The sequence below is a fragment of the Pogonomyrmex barbatus genome, unplaced genomic scaffold, assembly GCF_055798465.1.
Source record: "Pogonomyrmex barbatus isolate J1 unplaced genomic scaffold, ASM5579846v1 scaffold7, whole genome shotgun sequence".
In the NCBI taxonomy this organism is placed as follows: Eukaryota; Metazoa; Arthropoda; class Insecta; order Hymenoptera; family Formicidae; genus Pogonomyrmex; species Pogonomyrmex barbatus.
In genome coordinates this window covers 7189631-7207933 of record NW_028297171.1, presented here as the reverse complement: position 1 = coordinate 7207933, position 18303 = coordinate 7189631, and the positions used below count along the sequence as shown (strand labels likewise).

General features: G+C 43.7%; 1 protein-coding gene across 6 annotated transcripts in view; it reads right to left on the bottom strand.

The window, feature by feature from the left end:
* gro (TLE family member transcriptional corepressor groucho) overlaps nt 1-12056 on the bottom strand; it is a 60133-nt gene extending 48077 nt beyond the window's left edge. The window contains exons 1-2 of one of the 6 annotated variants that reach the window (XM_089083585.1): nt 11343-12056; nt 5189-5609 (exon numbers count right to left, since the gene is read on the bottom strand). In XM_089083585.1, the coding sequence (XP_088939711.1) occupies nt 5189-5224 (36 nt within the window). In that variant the 5' untranslated portion in view covers nt 5225-5609; nt 11343-12056. The remainder of the gene's footprint in view (nt 1-5188; nt 5610-11342) is intronic. The other 5 variants (XM_089083583.1, XM_089083582.1, XM_089083579.1 and 2 more) reach the window with 5 other exon arrangements.
* Between the last annotated feature and the right edge of the window lie 6247 nt (nt 12057-18303).

The following is an 18303-nucleotide window of genomic DNA, read 5'->3' as shown; positions in this document are numbered from 1 at the left end:
CGCACTGACCCCTATCCCAAAGAAAAAAGAAAAAAAAAGGGAAAATAAATAAGAGAATAATAAAAAAAAGAGAGATTAGCACGTTAATGTTGCAATGTTGCAATTTGAAACTTTAATCATTAAAATGGCTTTTTATGTGTAAAAGAAATAAAAAATAGAACATTATACGTGATCGAAAAAAACGTGAACGTGAACAAATAAACCGATAAATGACAAACGCGTCGGGAATAAATATCATCGTCGTATATTCCAGCGAAGTTAACGAACAAAATTAAATAGCGATGTGCGCTTAATACCCGCAGCTGCAAGTTAGTATTTTACGGTAGTTCTGAAAACACTTTAAAATCGGCCAATGTCTTTTCTACACTTTCTTGCCGGTGTACGCGAGGGCCGAGTTATGATCCCGGCGCTGTAAAGAGGAAAGAAGAATTTCGGTGCGTTCGAGCAGCGCGACAAGGAAGAGGCGAGAGCGGCCGTAAAAACTTTGGAGCGTTTCCATTATTCCGAGAGAGGAAGTAAAACGCGCCGAGAAAGACCGATGGAGGTTTTAAAGGGTTTTTAGCGTTGGCGAGCTTGTTACATAAATCGCGAAAGGTTGATACGAAAATGAGAATATACTTTTATAACGTTCTCCTGTCACGCGCATGTACTCTTAAATTCCGGCGTGAGATAAGATTAAATACACGCGTTTCAATATATCGCGTTTACATCGCTTGTATATCAATGGACGTAAAATAATATAGACGAGAGATGTAATTAAACAAAATTTGAAATTTCGCTAATCTCTCTGACCGTAGTGTCAAAAGTGGCATTTCGAATCGCGTTAGACTCGATCACACAAGTATCCTTCCTTTTAATTAATCTTGTTAAAATTTGTAGAAAAAAAACTTTTTGCAAAAGATATATCCTTAGATTCGCTTTTTTTTTTCATGTCGATTACGAAATTTGTTGTTGCGAATGGTTCCGTCTAGCCCGACTTTCCTCTCTTTCAAAGCTCGACGAAGCCTCCGGCGAACATTTTCAATTTTCACTCCTCGTACCAATTCGGACGAGCCATTCGGCGAACAATTAGTCGCCGAACGATTTGATTAGCGATTGTCATCGACAAATTTTTTTCTGTCCCCTGATACGCGGAAAAAGCTCACGACCGACCAACGGGCAGATCATTTTCATGCGGCAATCCAAATTTTTTATTCGACCAATTACAACGTAATTCTTCAATCGCCGCGCGAATGCAGAGTCCCTCTCCAAACAATATTCGGAGGCCACGTCGTATTCGAGTAATTTTTTTCAGTTAATTCTTTCTCTTCCCGAATATTCTTCCTTCAATATTTTTCCGTTACAACAAGCATTCACAAAACCAATCTTGCAACCAATAGATCGTTCGTTCTATTGACTATTAAAAAATTCATCACTGTATGTGTGCTTTATATTTCGAATTCATGAGCGATCGTCACTGACGCAAGTAAGATTCGACATGTGTCAGTAACATCGAACACAATTTAATACTCACTTTTTCCCAAACCATCCCACACAAATGTTTTTTGATGCTACACGCGTCTATAAATCTGCGTTTACATCAACAGAATGCACAAAGCATCTCACGATGTAGCATATATAATGATCATAAACCATAAAATCAAACGCGTAATTTTACGAGTTGGAAATGCAACGTTATATTCCTGCCCTCCTTTTACATGGGAAGAGGCAATAAAGCAATAAACGGCGAGATTTTTGATATAAAATCCAGTGCGGGCGATCTCCCTCTCTCCCTCCCTCCCTCCCTCCCTCTCTCCCTCTCTTTCTCTCTCTGTCTCTCTCTATGGAGAGGGCGAGGCGCGTAGAATCTGCGGAATCTGGAGCACGAAACGACACGGGCGAACCGGCACGAAAGGGCGCGGGAAGGCAACGCGAGGAACGGGTCGGCTGGAGGTGGATAGGGCCGGCGAGAGAGAGTGCGAGAGAAAGGAAAGGGAAGAAAGAGACGGCGAAACAAAGCGGCGTCCCTTTGTCCCGCTCTCGGTGTAGCTCACATCGCTCTCGTGCTCGCGCGCTCAGCCAGGCGCATTTTGCAAAGAGCGCGTCGCGAGACGCTCTTGTTGTCCCCGCGATATTACTTCCTACATTTGCGCAAATTATATCGCCGCGGCAGAGATGCTGTCGCTGTCGCTGCTGCCACCGTTGCTGGTGCTGGTGCTGCTGCTGCTGCTGCTGCTGCTGCTGCTGCTGCTGCTGTTGCTTGCACGAGCGCTCGTTCGCCGTACTTTTGTTCCCGCTTAACTTCTAATGCACGTCCACGACACGGGAGATAACTATTAATCAAAGATGTAAGCAGGGAACAGAGAGAAAGAGAGGCAGGGAGGAGAGGTTCACCGAGTTACGCCATCGCTATTAACTACGATACTTTATTTCCGGAATGTCTCTCTCTCTCTCTCTCTCTCTCTCTCTCTCTCTCTCTCTCTCTCTCTCTCTCTCTCTCTCTCTCTTTTTTAATCTCTACGAAACAATGACGATTGAGGATGTAGCTCCGAATACGGTCGCGCGAGTGACAGCTGACACGATCGTGAAACATAACGTAAAACGCGCTGCATGTCCTCTTTTATTTAAGAGGACACAAAAACGTCGTGTGATCGGGATATAAATGTCAGAAGATCATTCCTCGCGCGTTGGAAACGAGTATTCCTCCGCTAAATCAAAATTTATTCCTATCGTATAAAAATCGAATAAAAACCAAGAAAAAGCGGAGTGATTGAAAATGCATATAAAAAAAATAATTACTTTTATATTATAATCTGCTTGTAATTGTATATCGAAACGTGGGTAAATATACTGTATCGAACGAATAACATAGTTAACAATCTTTTTTTTTCTATCTATCACGACGGAAAATTACGGAAGTTATTCCCTCTCGTCTTATCTTCGACACTCCGATCTTTCTTGTTCCCCGACTTTCTCGCTTTTCACAGTTTTCTAGACATCGCGTCTTAAAACAACGGACGACTCTCGCGAATAACTATTTCGCCTTTTATTATCCTCCTCGCAAAGGATCGAGTTACAGAATTACGAGCGTGACGCTCGCCAGAGTGCATTCGTTTATTTGGTTGGCAAGCAAGGAGAATGGCTCGTTCGTCCTAACATCTAGCTTTTCTGTTATACTGACGATCGGCCGTCACGCGAAATACGTGACGGACTTGAAGTACAAAAAACAAGTGTAACTGTATTAAACCGAGAACTGTATATATATGAAACGTGACATTTCTCTTCGTGTTAAGTGTTTAACATTACCGATATGGAAAAGTTTCTCCATTTTGTCTCGAATTTATCCCTACCTACGATCTTTCGCGATAATGACAATGTACACAACATACATAACACTGTTTGAAAAATTTTTTCTTTGAAAAATAATAATCGTCAGATTTTGACGAGAACCCTTCATTGGGACTTTCTTTGATGGCCACATCTTTCAATCACAGAAAGAAATCTAATAAATAACCAGTCAATGAAATCGCGCGTAAATAATCGACGTAACGATTACGCTCGATTACGCGTTCGCTATTAACAGGAACTATGTTATCATTTTCTTCGCAACGTTATTACGCGAAGTCTATATCGCAGTTTAATAATGATTAATTTCTACTCATTTCCATTAAAATATCATTAATATCCTATTCATTAATAATATCCTATTATCGATAAAGAGATGAACTTCGAATCGCATCAAAGAGGAGACCTTTGTCGTAGAGCAAAACTTAGATTTTTCTTTTAATTTTTAGTATCAGCTTGGATTTTTTAATAGTATGCAATGCATTACGCATCAGTGCAAATTGTTTCCTGTTAAACAACGACAAATTCATAACGATGTCTAACTTCGTTCTCTTAGACCAATTACGTTTAATAGTAAATCGTGGTAATTGTCAGCTGTCTCGCGCGTTACAGCCAATCTGCCATGCATCGCGAGAGTACTCGCGAAGAAACTATCGAAATAAAACTAATTTTTTTGCAATTCCCCCCGAGTCAATTACGCGGTTCTATCGGTCATCACGATAATTATAAAACGTTTCGCGTGACGTTGAAGAGTATCACGTATCGTCTCCTGCGGTCTCGGGAATGTTCTGGGAAAAAAATCATCGTGCTCTCGCGACGACGCTTAATTTTTCTGATACTCCTTAGGTCAATTAATGTCGTTGTTATTAGTCATCGCGGTAATTATCGGTCGTTTCGCGCGATATTAAGAGGAGTTATTACGGCATTGTTATCGCCCGTCGCTTCGTGTGTCCGTCGTATGCGCTTCGAGCATACTCGTCGAAGAAACGATCGAGCCACTTTGTGCCCCTTGAGCAGAGCGGCGCCACATCAGCGTCAATAAGCAAACGAGTGGTGCCCACATATCGCCCATTGGCCGGTTCTATGAACGGCAATTGTTGTACGTTGACTTGCGGGCTCTATAAATAATCCTCACAATTTCTAATGGTTGCCTCCGTCTCTCTTTCCCTATTTCTCCCCCCTCCCTCCTTCCCTCCCCCCTTCTCTCTCTCTCTCTCTCTCTCTCTCTCTCTCTCTCTCTCTCTCTCTCTCTCTCTCTCTCTCTCTCTCTGCCCTTCTCTTGTTCTCGCTCCTTCTCTCTATGTTCGTATATCAGCGGATTCGCCGGTGGTCTCGTTTCATCGTAAGGGACTTTGAGTTTGTGCGACGCGTGAAATAATGGCGGTAAAAAGAGTGGCACGAGCGGAGGTGGCGGCGGTAGGGACGTACGCGGGGAACAATCAAACATTCTTCGAATTAGCAACGCGAAGTGCGAGAGCGGTCGACTTAACTCCCACGTGCTCTTTCGCTTCCCTCGCGCGGAGCGGTAATTACACTATATTACCCTTTGACGCTCGTTATAATGGGTAACGCCAAGTAAAAATGTTGGGAATACCAGCGCGAGTGAAGAAATATGACAGTGTGCCGGAAAACCATCGGAAATGCGAAATGGTGAAATTATCCGTCGATTCGCCGACTTAATCGCGCATTAAATTAAAATTTCATCGAGTTGAAGTTCGCTTTAAATTAAGTGACAGTAAAATTTTGCGGGCACATTTTTTTTCACCGATATATTATTTAACTTCGGGATTCTCGCGAATTTCTACTCCGCGAATGTCACTCTTAATTTCTTCTTAAAAGAAAAAAAAAATGTGAAGATACTTACGGGAGCGGCGGGATGTCTCGCCGGCGCGGGGTACATCTTAGTCTTGGGCAATTGCTTCTTAGAAATCGCTGCAGCGTCCACGATACACTATGTACACGATCATTTCACCATTTCTGGAACTGGAACAACGCATCCTCGTGATTCGGAAGAGACTCCATTCGACGTCACACAGTCGCAGTCCCTAGGATCGATCCTCTTTCCATGCACTGTTCACAGCACAACCCGATTCATCGCGGTTACTTTGTCACGCGCGCGAGAACCGGGTTCACACTTCTTTCATTTATTTTATTAACAGGTGCGGAAACGGCAACAGAAACAACTTCGCAATTCTCATTTAAGTTTGACGTACACGACACTTTTCTCCCTTTTATCTTCGTAACGCGTTGTTAGAGCTTCACACGTCGTGGAGTGCCTCCCGTTCCTGTTGAAGAAAAATTGATTTGTCTCTTTGCTTCTACATGACGTTGCTTATATAATTTTACACAGTCTTCATCGCATTTTCAATACGAGACATATTTGTTCGCGTAGAAAAATATTTGTTCGTCGGCGCCATTTAATTTTTTCTTTTTCTCTTCCTCTCCCCCCATCCCTCCCTCTCTCTCTCTCTCTCTCTCTCTCTCTCTCTCGAATAATTAAAAGTATTCTCTATTAACCGCTCCGATACCTCGTAGGAACCATGCGTTTTCATTTCGACGACGTGGCGCGCGTGTGAGCGGAGCTTTACGAGCGATCAATTTATCGTTCGATTTACTAGGCGCGTAAACTGTGCGCCCCGTCGCTGCTCCAGGAGCATTTATTCTAATCTCCGAGGCGTGTTTCGAACTGGGGACAAAGAGCGAGAAAAAAACAACGGAGAGAGATGCGGCGCGGCGCGGCGTGGCGCGAGAAGGATAGAAGCGGCGAAAAGAAAGCGCGCCCGCGCGTATACATGTATAGTATATCGGGTGCAAAGCTGCCGGCTGAGCGCAACGTCACGTTCCAGGATCTACGACGCATTGATTACGATGCAATTTTCAATGGACCACAGCGCGGCGGCCGCGCGGCGCATTACGCGCGACCATTATCGCAAACATCGCGATGTGTCAAACGCGCGACGCGGGTAAATTCCGTTCACGGAACCGTTCGTGAAAAATGTGCGAGAACGTGGCGGTCGCACCGCGCGTTTCTTACCAGTCGGTAAATGACAAATTAGAGAGAGAACGAGGATAGAAATCTCCAAGACAGAAACTGTCGCGAAAGTTTGTCGCGTTGAAGGTGAAGATCCTTCGTCAAAGGATTAATACATCTCGAAAAATTCAGGGGGGTTTTACGTAAAACGCACAGATGCGCACGGAGATCCACACATCAAGAGATAAATTTCTAAATTTGCCTAACGCGAACGGGTAATAGATGATTACTTCGACGTTACGTCGACTGGTGGCTCGATCAATTTTTTTCAAATGAATTGACAGATGATGATTACTCATTCCGCGCTCCCGGGGGTCCGTTTGCGTTTACCGCGCGGAGACACATTTAAATAAGTCAATATAAATCAATCGATGTATGTATTCAGACGACGTTTCGTTGCACATCGCGCGGAACGGGCAACGCCGACGACGGCGAGGGTACGATAGGAAGCGGCTAAAGCGAGCGTGCAAACATTCGCTCGGATGGATGCCCGGTCGGCGGCCGTCGTGCCCCAGCGAACGCTACGTTGGGTTAGTTTAGGCCATAGCTTAATTTCCAAGTAGAGAATTGGCCATTCAACAACCGTCGAGGGCGGGCGGACGGATAATTCGCGCGGTGCACCCTCCCGCGCAGATTGCCCTGCGCGATTTCAGCGCTGTTTATTTTAGCCGCATCGCACGCCGCAGGGCGCGCGCGAATTACGGAAAACATTTTTGCGATTTGTACGCCTCGCCAAAGAAAGGGTGCGACGTCGAACGGCCGAAAACCGACGTACGCGTGGGCCGGGGCGGACAACGTTGCCTATTATTTTCACGCTTTTACCGCGCCGCACGATCGCATATACATGACGCGTCATTACGGGCTCTTTGTAACGCGGGATGATGTTTCGTGTAACGCGCAAAATGGAGTCATATAACCGCGTTAACAGTCCATTCTCCGCGGATAATGTATTTCGCGAGCAATACACGTATAGCCGCGGCACGTCCACGTAGATAAATATATTTATGTATGCGCGTGTGTATAATGCGTGCGCAAGCGTGTGAAAAACTCGTCCAGGCTCCGAATTTGAGCCATCATTTCCATCAATTTGCAGCAAATGCGTTCGGCGGGACGATAAAAACTTTTCGGCTTGATACGCTCGGCGTATGACGTCGCGACGCGTCGCGTCCCGTCAGCAAACGCCGTCGCCACCACCACCGTCGCCGCCACCACCGCCGCCGCCGCCGCCGCCGCCGCCGCCGCCGCTGTCGCCGTCATGCGAAATTAAACCCACCCTTTCTCCTCTTCTGCATTTACGCAAACGCTGAGAAAAGTTTTGCCGCGTTCTGTTGTCTTGCGAGGCAATGGAGATGCAGCGTGAGACGACAACGATCGGGGGATCTAAGCCGCGATAATTCGGCGAGTTTAGATTTCAACGCGATAAACCGAATGCAACTTGATTGTAATCTCACTCAAATCTCACGTATATTGTGAGATTAACGCGTGAATATTCCTCGGTGGGGAATATACCGTTTGGAAGTTTATATAGCGTTATCGCGTTTCCACGCTCTCGAAAAGCTCGCCATCCGCTTGTGTGTATGTGTATGTACGTGTTTGTCTGCGTCCCGGAGAAAAAGGAGCCGGCGCAGATCACGATGGACGGACGAGTCACGGAGAAAGTTATCACGAATCTCTCGCGTAATCGGCCCTCGGCCGATCCTTAACCACCGCGCGCGATCGTCCGTGATTTCTTTACCTTCTCGATCGTTATCGCGACATGGCCGAGCGACGGCGCACAATGCCGCGCGGATTAAAGGATTCTCCACACCGGACACGCTAGTGCCGCGCTTTAATTATTGAGTACCGCGAATGATACCGCGCGCGCCGTTTATGAGTCCCGCAATTTCGTTATGAATCAAATAGCCGAGTACGAGATGATCGTCCCACGACGAAAGATACAAATTCTACACATGTCCTAGAAAATTTGGTCGACTTAAGCGCAGGTGTGGCCTAAATAAAAAAATTAAATACGTTTAACGATTGTCGAAAGTATGACGCGTAATTAAATAATATAAGAAAAATTAACGATATGTAAATGATAATTTGTCTCTTTATATTACTGCAATTGCAATTACAACGGTTAAAGTAGAATGAAGTATGAATTGCATAATAAATGATTGTTATGGGATATGTGCAACGATCGTTTCTATGTGCGCGCCGCTGAGTCGTTGATTTTATACATTGGCGAGCGGTCATTTGCTGCCCCTCCGACACGAAAGTAAAAACTCTATTGTACTGGCGATAAAGCGAACAACTCCGAGCAACGTTACGACGGTGTCCTAATATTCTGCATACTTACGATACGACCAATCGTGCCTTTATTAGCGGCGCGACGACGACGCGGACTTCGTAAAATGCATGAGTCGTAAAGAGCCTTATCTCGCGAGGCACGATAATTATACGGCGAGAGAAACAACTTAAGTGGCCCGCAGCAGTAGTTAGGAATGTGCGCGTGTAAAAATTTTGTTTGAACAGCGGATTATGAAGCAAGAAATTCCGCGTAGGCGGTAAATCGACAAGTGCAAAATTTTGTTTCAACAACGAATTTTATAATTGCGAACAGAGCTTCGTTTAAACCGTAACTTTTGCTAGCAGAAGTGTTTGCTCAAATCCGAAAAAAAAAATTCCGGAGAATTTCCCAATTTCCAAGGCAATTTGTTAAAAATTTCAAGTAAAATAAAAGTATTTTTAAATGTATCTGAGAAATAAATATATATTTATTATACAAAGTCTTTAATATTTTTTCTATATATAAAAGTTTACAAATCATGAAATAAAATTAAGAATCATTCGAGTTTCAAATTGTTAAAATTTTGAAAAAACATAAAGAAGTCTAAAGGATAAATATTTTATTTTGTATAAAATTTTCAAAAATTACAAACAAAAAATTATATAATACATAACCGGTACAAAATTCAACTTTTATAAAATTATTAAAATAAATATCAGTCGTTAAACAAACTTGCATCTAACACAAAATCGTTATCTTTAATACTGAATATTGGATGGATTAATCATAAAATCAATGTTCTGATGTTTAGAGTAAATGATCCATTGTTACTGTTAAAAATTTAATCGGTAAATTATATAATAAAAACAAAGCATTAAAAAAAATACAACTTCAAAAAAATCTCTAATTTTTAATAAAATTCTCTGAAAATTTCCTAAGTTTTCACGGCATGAACAAATTCCTTGAAAATCACAAGTTTTCCAGGGGTCTTTCCAGGTAGTAGACATCCTGGATAATCTTCTAATGTCACTCAGAACCGAAATTGCTATCGATCAGAGTCGAAACGGATAAACGTCCAAAGTTTGGACTTTTGGAAAATCTGAACTTGCGTTCTCGACTACTTTCTGGCAACTTTCCAAAATTTACCATGGTGTCGGTCAGCTTGAACACGAGATGCTCGTAACGAAAGAGCCGCTCGCAATTTACGGGATACGTAAAGGTTCCCTACACGACAAAGAGAAACGAGCGGGACGAGCGAGAAGCGGCTTGTCGATCGTCTCCGACGATTTTACGAGGCGTGTACGTCGATTACCTCTAACATCGTTAACCCGCTGCTCCTCCTCACCACCTCTCGATTATCCTCATCGCCGACTCTTACCAATAATACAGGTAAAAGCGACGGTACAATTAATTTAGTTACTTGATAATATTCCAATCCCGGAAGTCGTATTGGAAGTTTCTAAAGGAACTCGTTACCGCCGCGCAAATTTTTTTATCATAAAATACAACCGCGTCGTTAATCAAAGCTTTTTGGTGTCTGTTCAACCATTCGGCGGCTACCTTCTTTAATTACGGTGACGTAACACGCGAAATTGATTCGACTTGATTAAATTTCGGCATTGAGAATTAATTATCTACGTATTTACAACAAAAAATTGAGACGTGAGGAAAAAATAACAATGACTCAGCGCTTAGAATGAATCGATTTCGATAAATCGTGGAAGTTTTTATTCGTTTCTAAATAAATTAAAATAAAGAAACTCATTAGAATTATATTGATAAATTATTGAGGAATTATGTAATAAACGCAATGTAATACGAAGACCAGATTCTTTCTACAACAATTCATTAAACAATTTGCGATAAAGACAAGATAATGATAAGAAAAAAATTCATTAGTAGCGTGACCGTTTGGATTTCCACAAATGCACTTACATTCTGGAATGTCAAGTTGATTTCGTGCTTACAATGTTAATCACTCCCGCCTATCTTCCCGATAATCCATTAAGCGTGTCGCGATAGAACGCGATAGACAGGCCGAGGGTTGGGTAAACGAGGAGCAAAGATTTCGGTGCGGACTCCGGGGTCTGTTGTTTGAAACTCGATTAACGAGCCCGAGTTCGGCTCGGCGTAACGTTTTCTCGGAAGAGAACGCGCGCGCCTTATCGATCAAGGAGCGAAGCGGAGCGGAGGGAATTAAGCCTCGATCGGTGGAAGGGAGGAAGGGATTAGTTTTTGCGGATGACTCGCCGCGCCGATCTTACCCTCGTTTCGCGAAAGATGGTTAGGCGCTGTAATTATTAGGTCTGAACTTGGCGAGTTCGAGAGAGCGAGAGATTAACGAGGGATAGCCTTAACGCGATCGACGCAACTCGCGACGCGTCGCGAGATCGGCGCACGGGAAAGAAAGAAAAGAAAAAGAAGGAATCATCGTTCTCTCTTACTCTTACCGCGAAAGTAACAATCCGTCTTCTATTATCCACGCTTCGTCGATACTTCGCGCGAGGTGCCGCGCGTCATGCTCCGAAGCTGGCCGCATAACTAACGAGGACACGTGACTTCGCGCGCCGCTAACTATCGCAACGAACTGCATGAACTTGGCGGCGCGGGGACCGAACTCCCGAGATTTCCGTGTCGTCTCGAAAAATCAAAATTCAAAAGGCACGCGACAGGTCGACATAATTTTATTAATGACGCACGCGTTTTCGATATACGTACCTCGGAGGATCTATCGGTGGAAATAGCAATTCTCGTGATCAACTGTAGATCGGCGATTCCGAGATCCGACGCTTGTGTCTCTGTCCTTAATCCGTCTTGGCACTGCGGCGAAAAAGCACTCGCGTTTCCTGCCGCACACTCTCCTCCCGCATCTCTCTTTTTTCTTCTATCGTGTAGACCTCTTCTCTCTCTCTCTCTCTTTCTTTCTCTTCCTCTCTCTTTTTCGTTCTCTCTCTCGCTCGCACGCTCGTTCGCTTGTTCGCCCCGTTTCGCACTGACACTTTCGTAGGAAGACGCGTGCACGAAGTCAAACACACGTTCACATGTGTGTATGTATGACAGCCGCGATCGGAGTCGGACACCGGAGGCGAGCGTTGCGACCGAACCGCGCAACGTACGACGCTCGACTGCGAGCCGGGTAGTACCGAAGTGGATGACGGGAACGTGTGAACGCCGCTTGCCGCCGCCGCCGCCGCCACCACTGCCGCCGCCACCACCACCGCCGCTGCCACCGCCGCGCCGCACCGCGCGCCACGACACACCGACGAGCGACGACCAACACCGACGACCGCGGCGGGCCCACACCGACGCATCAATGAGAGCGAGCGCACGAACACACACACAGAGCCACAGCCGAGACAGCAGTGGCAGCTCCGCTCCGTCTCGCTTCCACCGCAAGCTGTCCTGCCCCCACCGCAGCGCCACCGTTCTCCTTCCCCCTCCCGCCGTCCCGCGCGAGTCAAGGGCGTCGACCGACGGGGGCGAGAGAGCCGCGCGCCGTCTCTCGGAGTTTGTGGGTTACGAAGAAGAGAATCCGTATCTCTCTTTCCGCGCGGCGCTCTCCGCTCCTCTTCCGAAGGCCGTTAAAAAGATTCAATCTACCACTACTCACGACGGCCGCATCCGTCGGGACGCGTCTCTCTCCCTCCTCCTTCCCGCGTTTCGCATCTCGCGAATGCTCGCCGTTCGTAAATTTCGATCGCGAGCGTGCTTTCCGTAATATCGATAATGTCCGTCAAATCTCGCCGGCGATCATCGGAACGTATCTTTTTTTTGTGCTCCATCGACACTCGGCGCCGACGGTAGTTGGATTGTTTTTGTTCCGATGTGATTTTAACGGTCCCGTTGGAAGCGCAAACTTTTCAGTTGTCAAGGTCGAACGTGAAACTGCCAATAAATTGTTAATTTCGCTCGACTAAATTCAAATTAAAATCATTACATTACGTATCTCATATCTAACACGTGATGACTATATTAATACGTATATCCGTGCATCTCGAGATCGCAATTGCGTTTACCGCGGCGCGGGTTTTCCGTCACGCGAGGATCAGCCAAGATTCAGCGGCGCGTTATTAACATATTCGCTGTCGCGCGGCGCGCGCGGCACAAGTTTCGAAAACTCTTTACCGACACCCCTGCTATCGCCCGCTCTCGCTCTCGCTCGCCACAGCATCTTCCTCTCTTTGCGCTCTCGTGTGCCACGAATATGTATGCTCTGCGCTCTCTGTGCCGCCGCTCGTTGTGCCCGTCTCCGTCGCGCCAATGCGCGTTTCTTAATCTTTCGCTCTCTCCGCGCCGGTCCCTCGCGCCGTCCCGCTCTCTCGCCCATACATTCGCTCTCTCGCGCCCTCACGCGATCCGTCGGCCGGCGGCGGTGTAGCGGGAATGCCGAATGTCGGACTCCGTGGGTGTAGTTATACGTGTATACGCACGCGTGTGGGTAATATGTATATATACGTACGTGCGCGTGTGCCGCGACAGAGACGGCGCGAGTCAAAGTGGCGGAGAGCGCCGGACAACACGAGTCAACCGGCAACGTAAGTAGAGAGCTCGGCGTGGGTGTAATCGCCGCGAGCGTGTGGGTGAGAGGCCGGAAGAATGGAGGAAGGCGAAGGAGGAGGGAGGAGGGATGCGGAGCCACGGGCGGGCGGGATGTATATATGTGTGTGTGTGTGTGTGTGTGTGTGTGTGTGTGTGTGTGTGTGTGTGTGTGTGTGTGTGTGTGTATATACAGTGTATAAAGCTCGCGCGCTTACGTACACACGTCGTACGTGTGGCGCTCATCATATTACACACCGTTCATGCATCGCGTCCGCCGCCGCGCTGCTTTGAGGAGAGATGAATCCTCGATTCGGTTAAACGCCCGCCAACCGGGGGATGCTCTAAATCAGGGCTGTCTACCTGAGCACATACGCACACATCGGCAGACGTGTGTATAGACACGCGCGCGCACACGGGTGCACGTGCACACACAGCCCGGCTTTTCGAAATTCCAATACTCCACCGAGCGAGCGGGGGAAGTGAGAGATGAGACGAGAGCGAGAGCGACGTCGACTATTGCACCGATGCGTTTTCCTGCGCATCTCGTCGCGAGATGTATGTCTTCCTCGCTGGCATGATCGATCATGAATAGAAATCGACGGGATGCGATGCCGCGATGTTGCATCGTGTTTCACTCCGAGATGGGATAATGGAATCAGAGATATCGAAATTTGAAAAAAATTGAAGTTTGCGAAAGAGATATTCTCCCTTTCCATCTTTATTCCGTGAAAGAGAGAGAGAGAGACTGTTAAATTAATGATGGTAGTCCGTGACAAAAGCTATTTGGAATTATTCCGAAAATAGCCCGTGGAATTACGTAATGATGCATTTAAATTGCGATTCGCGTAGAACGATAACAAAATAAATGTCCGACAGAGTAACCGTGCCAGAAAAGCGTCGCTAGAAAATGTAAATAAGCGTGAGGTTTATTGGCAAGTGTTCCAGTGTATCAGATGCGTCGTTTCCAAGCGCGTCGCGATTTATCATTGCGACTCGCACGGAATTTCAGCCCCGAGTGCTACTCGTGCTCGTTGTACTTCAGCTCTACAATCGACTGTTTACGTGCAGAAAATTAATTCTACTTCATAAAATACGTATCGCGCATTTTGCACTTTATATGCATTTTACATATTCGCGACACGAAGCGGATTTGCGATTTTTAAAATTCATCATATGAGAACGCCTAATGAAGATGCCCGATGAACGATCGAAGACGACGACTCGCGGGCAAATTGATTGCGAGATCACCGGTTACGATAGGTCTCGGCATTATCGCGCGTTTACGATGTTTGCACACAATGGCGATGCTGATTCGCCTCGCCGACGAGCGTCGCCGATGATCGACCGCGACGGAGTCCGCGGTCGATCATCATCGCGCGTCCGGGACTGGACAAACGATCGCTAATCTACGCGTACGTGATCGCGATGCGAACGCGCCCGCCCGTCGACTTATTGTTATTCCTGTCCTCGGTCGGTGTCGACGTCGTCGCAATTTGCGAGAATGTGGTCGCCCGATAGCGTAGGATTGGTTCGACATCCGTGCGTTCTCATCCGCCCTTCGTCGAGGCGGCCGCAAGCCGCAGACCATCGCACTTTTGATCGCGCACACGCGCGTTCATTATCCGCGCACGTACACACGTAACCGAACGTTGCGCTTAACCATATTTACGGTCGTATTGCTCATCACGTACTTGTATATGCTCTCCCTTCCTCTTCTCTCTCTCTCTCTCTCTCTCTCTCTCTCTCTCTCTCTCTCTCTCTCTCGCGTTTACTCGTTCGCTCGTGTATGTGTGTTCCGTGCGTGCGTGAAGGGAAGTCAGGGCGAATGTGGGGGAGTCACTTCGAGAGAGTACGGGGAAACAGTCGTAAACACAATTGGAAATCTTTAGTGGATACACACTCCCTTAGTGTGCGCCCGCGAAGGGAGACGAGATACGGGAGGTGATGGCGTGAGCGAGAAAATTTATTTTGTCGTAAGAATTCTTTTCTTGAGGGGATGCGCGCGCCATGCACTATGTATATATATATATATATATATATATATACATAAAAAAAAGTAAGATTTTTTTTAAATACACACGGGAACCCGCATCAATAATGACGATTCTATTCACCGACGAAATTCAAACTTTTCTTTTGTGGCGATGAATATTGCGCGACACGCATATGTACTGTAAGATTTATGAAACTTGACCTTTGTTAAAAAAATAAATGCGTAATTTTATTGATGCGATTAGAAGAAGCTCAAGAATTAATTGCTTCGTCGAAGTTTTCTTTTACAAAGTCACTAACAGTTTTGCTCGAAATGTATAAAAAGTAAACCTAACAAGAAGGCGTGCATTAACGACGGTGATTATGTTCACGCATGACAAAATTTACGTTTTTTTTTCGCAGCGATAAATGTTTATGCGACACGCGACATTACTTTAAAATTTCTGAAATTTCAGTTTTTCATGTTAAAAAACTAAATCACCCGGAAGAAACTCGACAATTAATCGCCTCGAGGTAACACTTCCTTCCTGCCTAACAATTCTGTTCAAAATACATAAAAAAGTACTTAACATAGACATCAACAACGACGATTATATCCATCGGTGACGGAATTCTTTCACTTTTTTCTTTCGTAGCAATAAATGTTTTATAGCAATGAAATCCGACTTCTCCATGTTGACAAAGTCGCATAATTTCGTGAATTGATTGGAAAAAGATCGAAAAATAATTGACTCGTCGAAATAACGTTTCCTTTCGCGTAATAACACTTGATGATTCTACTGGCAATTTACATGGTTTTTGCACGAAAACAGAAGTCATACAATGTCGTTTTACCTTACGCGCGTTTTCTTGTCGCGTGACTAATAATAAGCTACTCTTCGAGTTCGTAATAATTTAGCTGGTAATTGCAGTTGGCGATACGTATTACACGACTCTCTTGCACAGACCCCGCATTGTCGAAGAAAATCGATATTTTTACGGGCGTATCAGTGCACACGTGAGATCATTGAAAAATCACGCGAGATCATTGAAAAATCACGCAACAGACTACGTATTCTATTGATTTACGAGCGAAATGTGAACTCGCAAAGTTGCGTGTATTGTTGGTCGAGTCGCTTAAACGAGATAAAGAGCATGTTTATTAATTGTATTTATTCCGACAGGATACATAATTTCATCATATATTTTTGCTAAGCTTTGAAAACATACAATGCTCCATATTAAATTGGAAATGACTTTGCAATTCATAGGCATATCCAGGATTTTTTTTCAGGGAGGGGGGTTATAAATTTTCTTAATACATAAATAGCAATTTTTTGCGTTAATAAATTACTTTTTTTGGATCTTTTAGAGCTTAGAATATTTGTTCCTAATTTTGAATAAAAAAATATTAGGTTTTATAAATTATAACTTTAACTTTAACTTTAACTTTTTTTTTTAATTTTGAGAAAGATTTGGCAAATTCAAATTCTTTTCCTGGCTACGTCTATGTAATTCGTTCGAACTTATTCTATGTTTACACAGAAAGAACAATTTTATTGCAATATCTAGGAATTTAGCTAAATATAACAAATTTGTAAATAATTTTATTAGATCATGAAAATAATTATACAAGAAGATTTAAATTGGTTGTTAAAATATAAAAAATATTTGTAATATCATTATCAAACTTAAATATCGTCCATAATTATCTTGATGACATAAAATTATTTTCAAATTTGTATGTGACAGAATTTGTAAATATTTCAGCAAAATTGTTATTTTATTTAAATTAGAATATAATTGATGATCCATACGAATCTCTGATGATCCTGTATGATCTCGCGAAACTACAAAACTCACGAGGTTCTCGTCGAATAATCGTCGCTGAATAACCGACGGAAAAGTTGGCTGTCGCTATGTGAAAGATAAGAGAGGGTTAATACGGACCGCATCTTATCTTAACGACACGCGGAATATTCATCTCATTTAACCCTCTCGTCCCGTGGGATACGTTTTACAGCGCGAAAAGCGATAGCCACGATTGCGCGATTGAACGAAAATTGTCTTGCAAAATTGTTTCAAAGCGAGGAAAGCTAGGAAACAAAAGGAAGGATGGATCAATTGACTCTTTCGAAGTTTCATGATAACTCGTAATCTCGCGAGAGGATTGCGTTTATAAATTTCGACCATTTTGGCGAGTCGAACAAGAATCAGCGAGTTTTCGCGGCATCACGGAATAAAACTTTTAAGGACGGTTGAAAACGAGAAAACAATGCAGTATATACGCGATGGATAGGATGAAGTTGTTTTCTTTTTTCCGTCATGTTTTCGAGGGAGGTCCGTTTTATTTTGAAGCGTCGCGAGTTTATCGACGGCGAATGAAAGTTTTAAGCGTGTCTCGCTGTTACATGGAAAAATTTATACAGCATGTAGAAAGAAGAATTCGTATAGCGCATCCCTTTTTTGAAAACAAACGATCCGCGAACTTTTACAAGAATATTTGTAAGATCGGACGAAGTACTCGAAGAGGTTAGCCAATATTATTTTTTATTAAAAAAATAAAAGTGTATAGCGAGAGTTTGAATTATATAAGCTATTTCGCTATTCGTATCAACTTTTATTAGAATCTAGTTAATATGTTTTTATTGAATATGAGTGATAAGAATGCTAGTTAAATATCGTTAATATAATATACTTGATACTCCATATTCATATCTCATTTAAATGCGCATACGTTACATATACATATTTCAGAAATAGACGCATTTATCGATAAAAATGAAGTATGAATATGATCTTTATTTCTTTTTATTGTACTTAATAAAAAATAAAATAAAATAATGTACCGATAAAAAATGTTCTATATATAATGATACATAGAATATATTTATTTATAAAAAATTATTAATATATAATTACATATAATTATATATTGATGTATATGTTTATATATAATCACATATAGCTATATCATCATATATAATTATATATCTTACATTTAATTATATGTTAATGAAAACTCTTTACCGGGACTTTCGTTTTGGAATTATTCATCCTCGCCAAACAAACGATTTGAAATTCTTCTACTTAAAATATAATTATATTCTTTATGATATAACAATTTTAAATATAATTATGATACAGACAAAAATTAAATTAAAGAAAA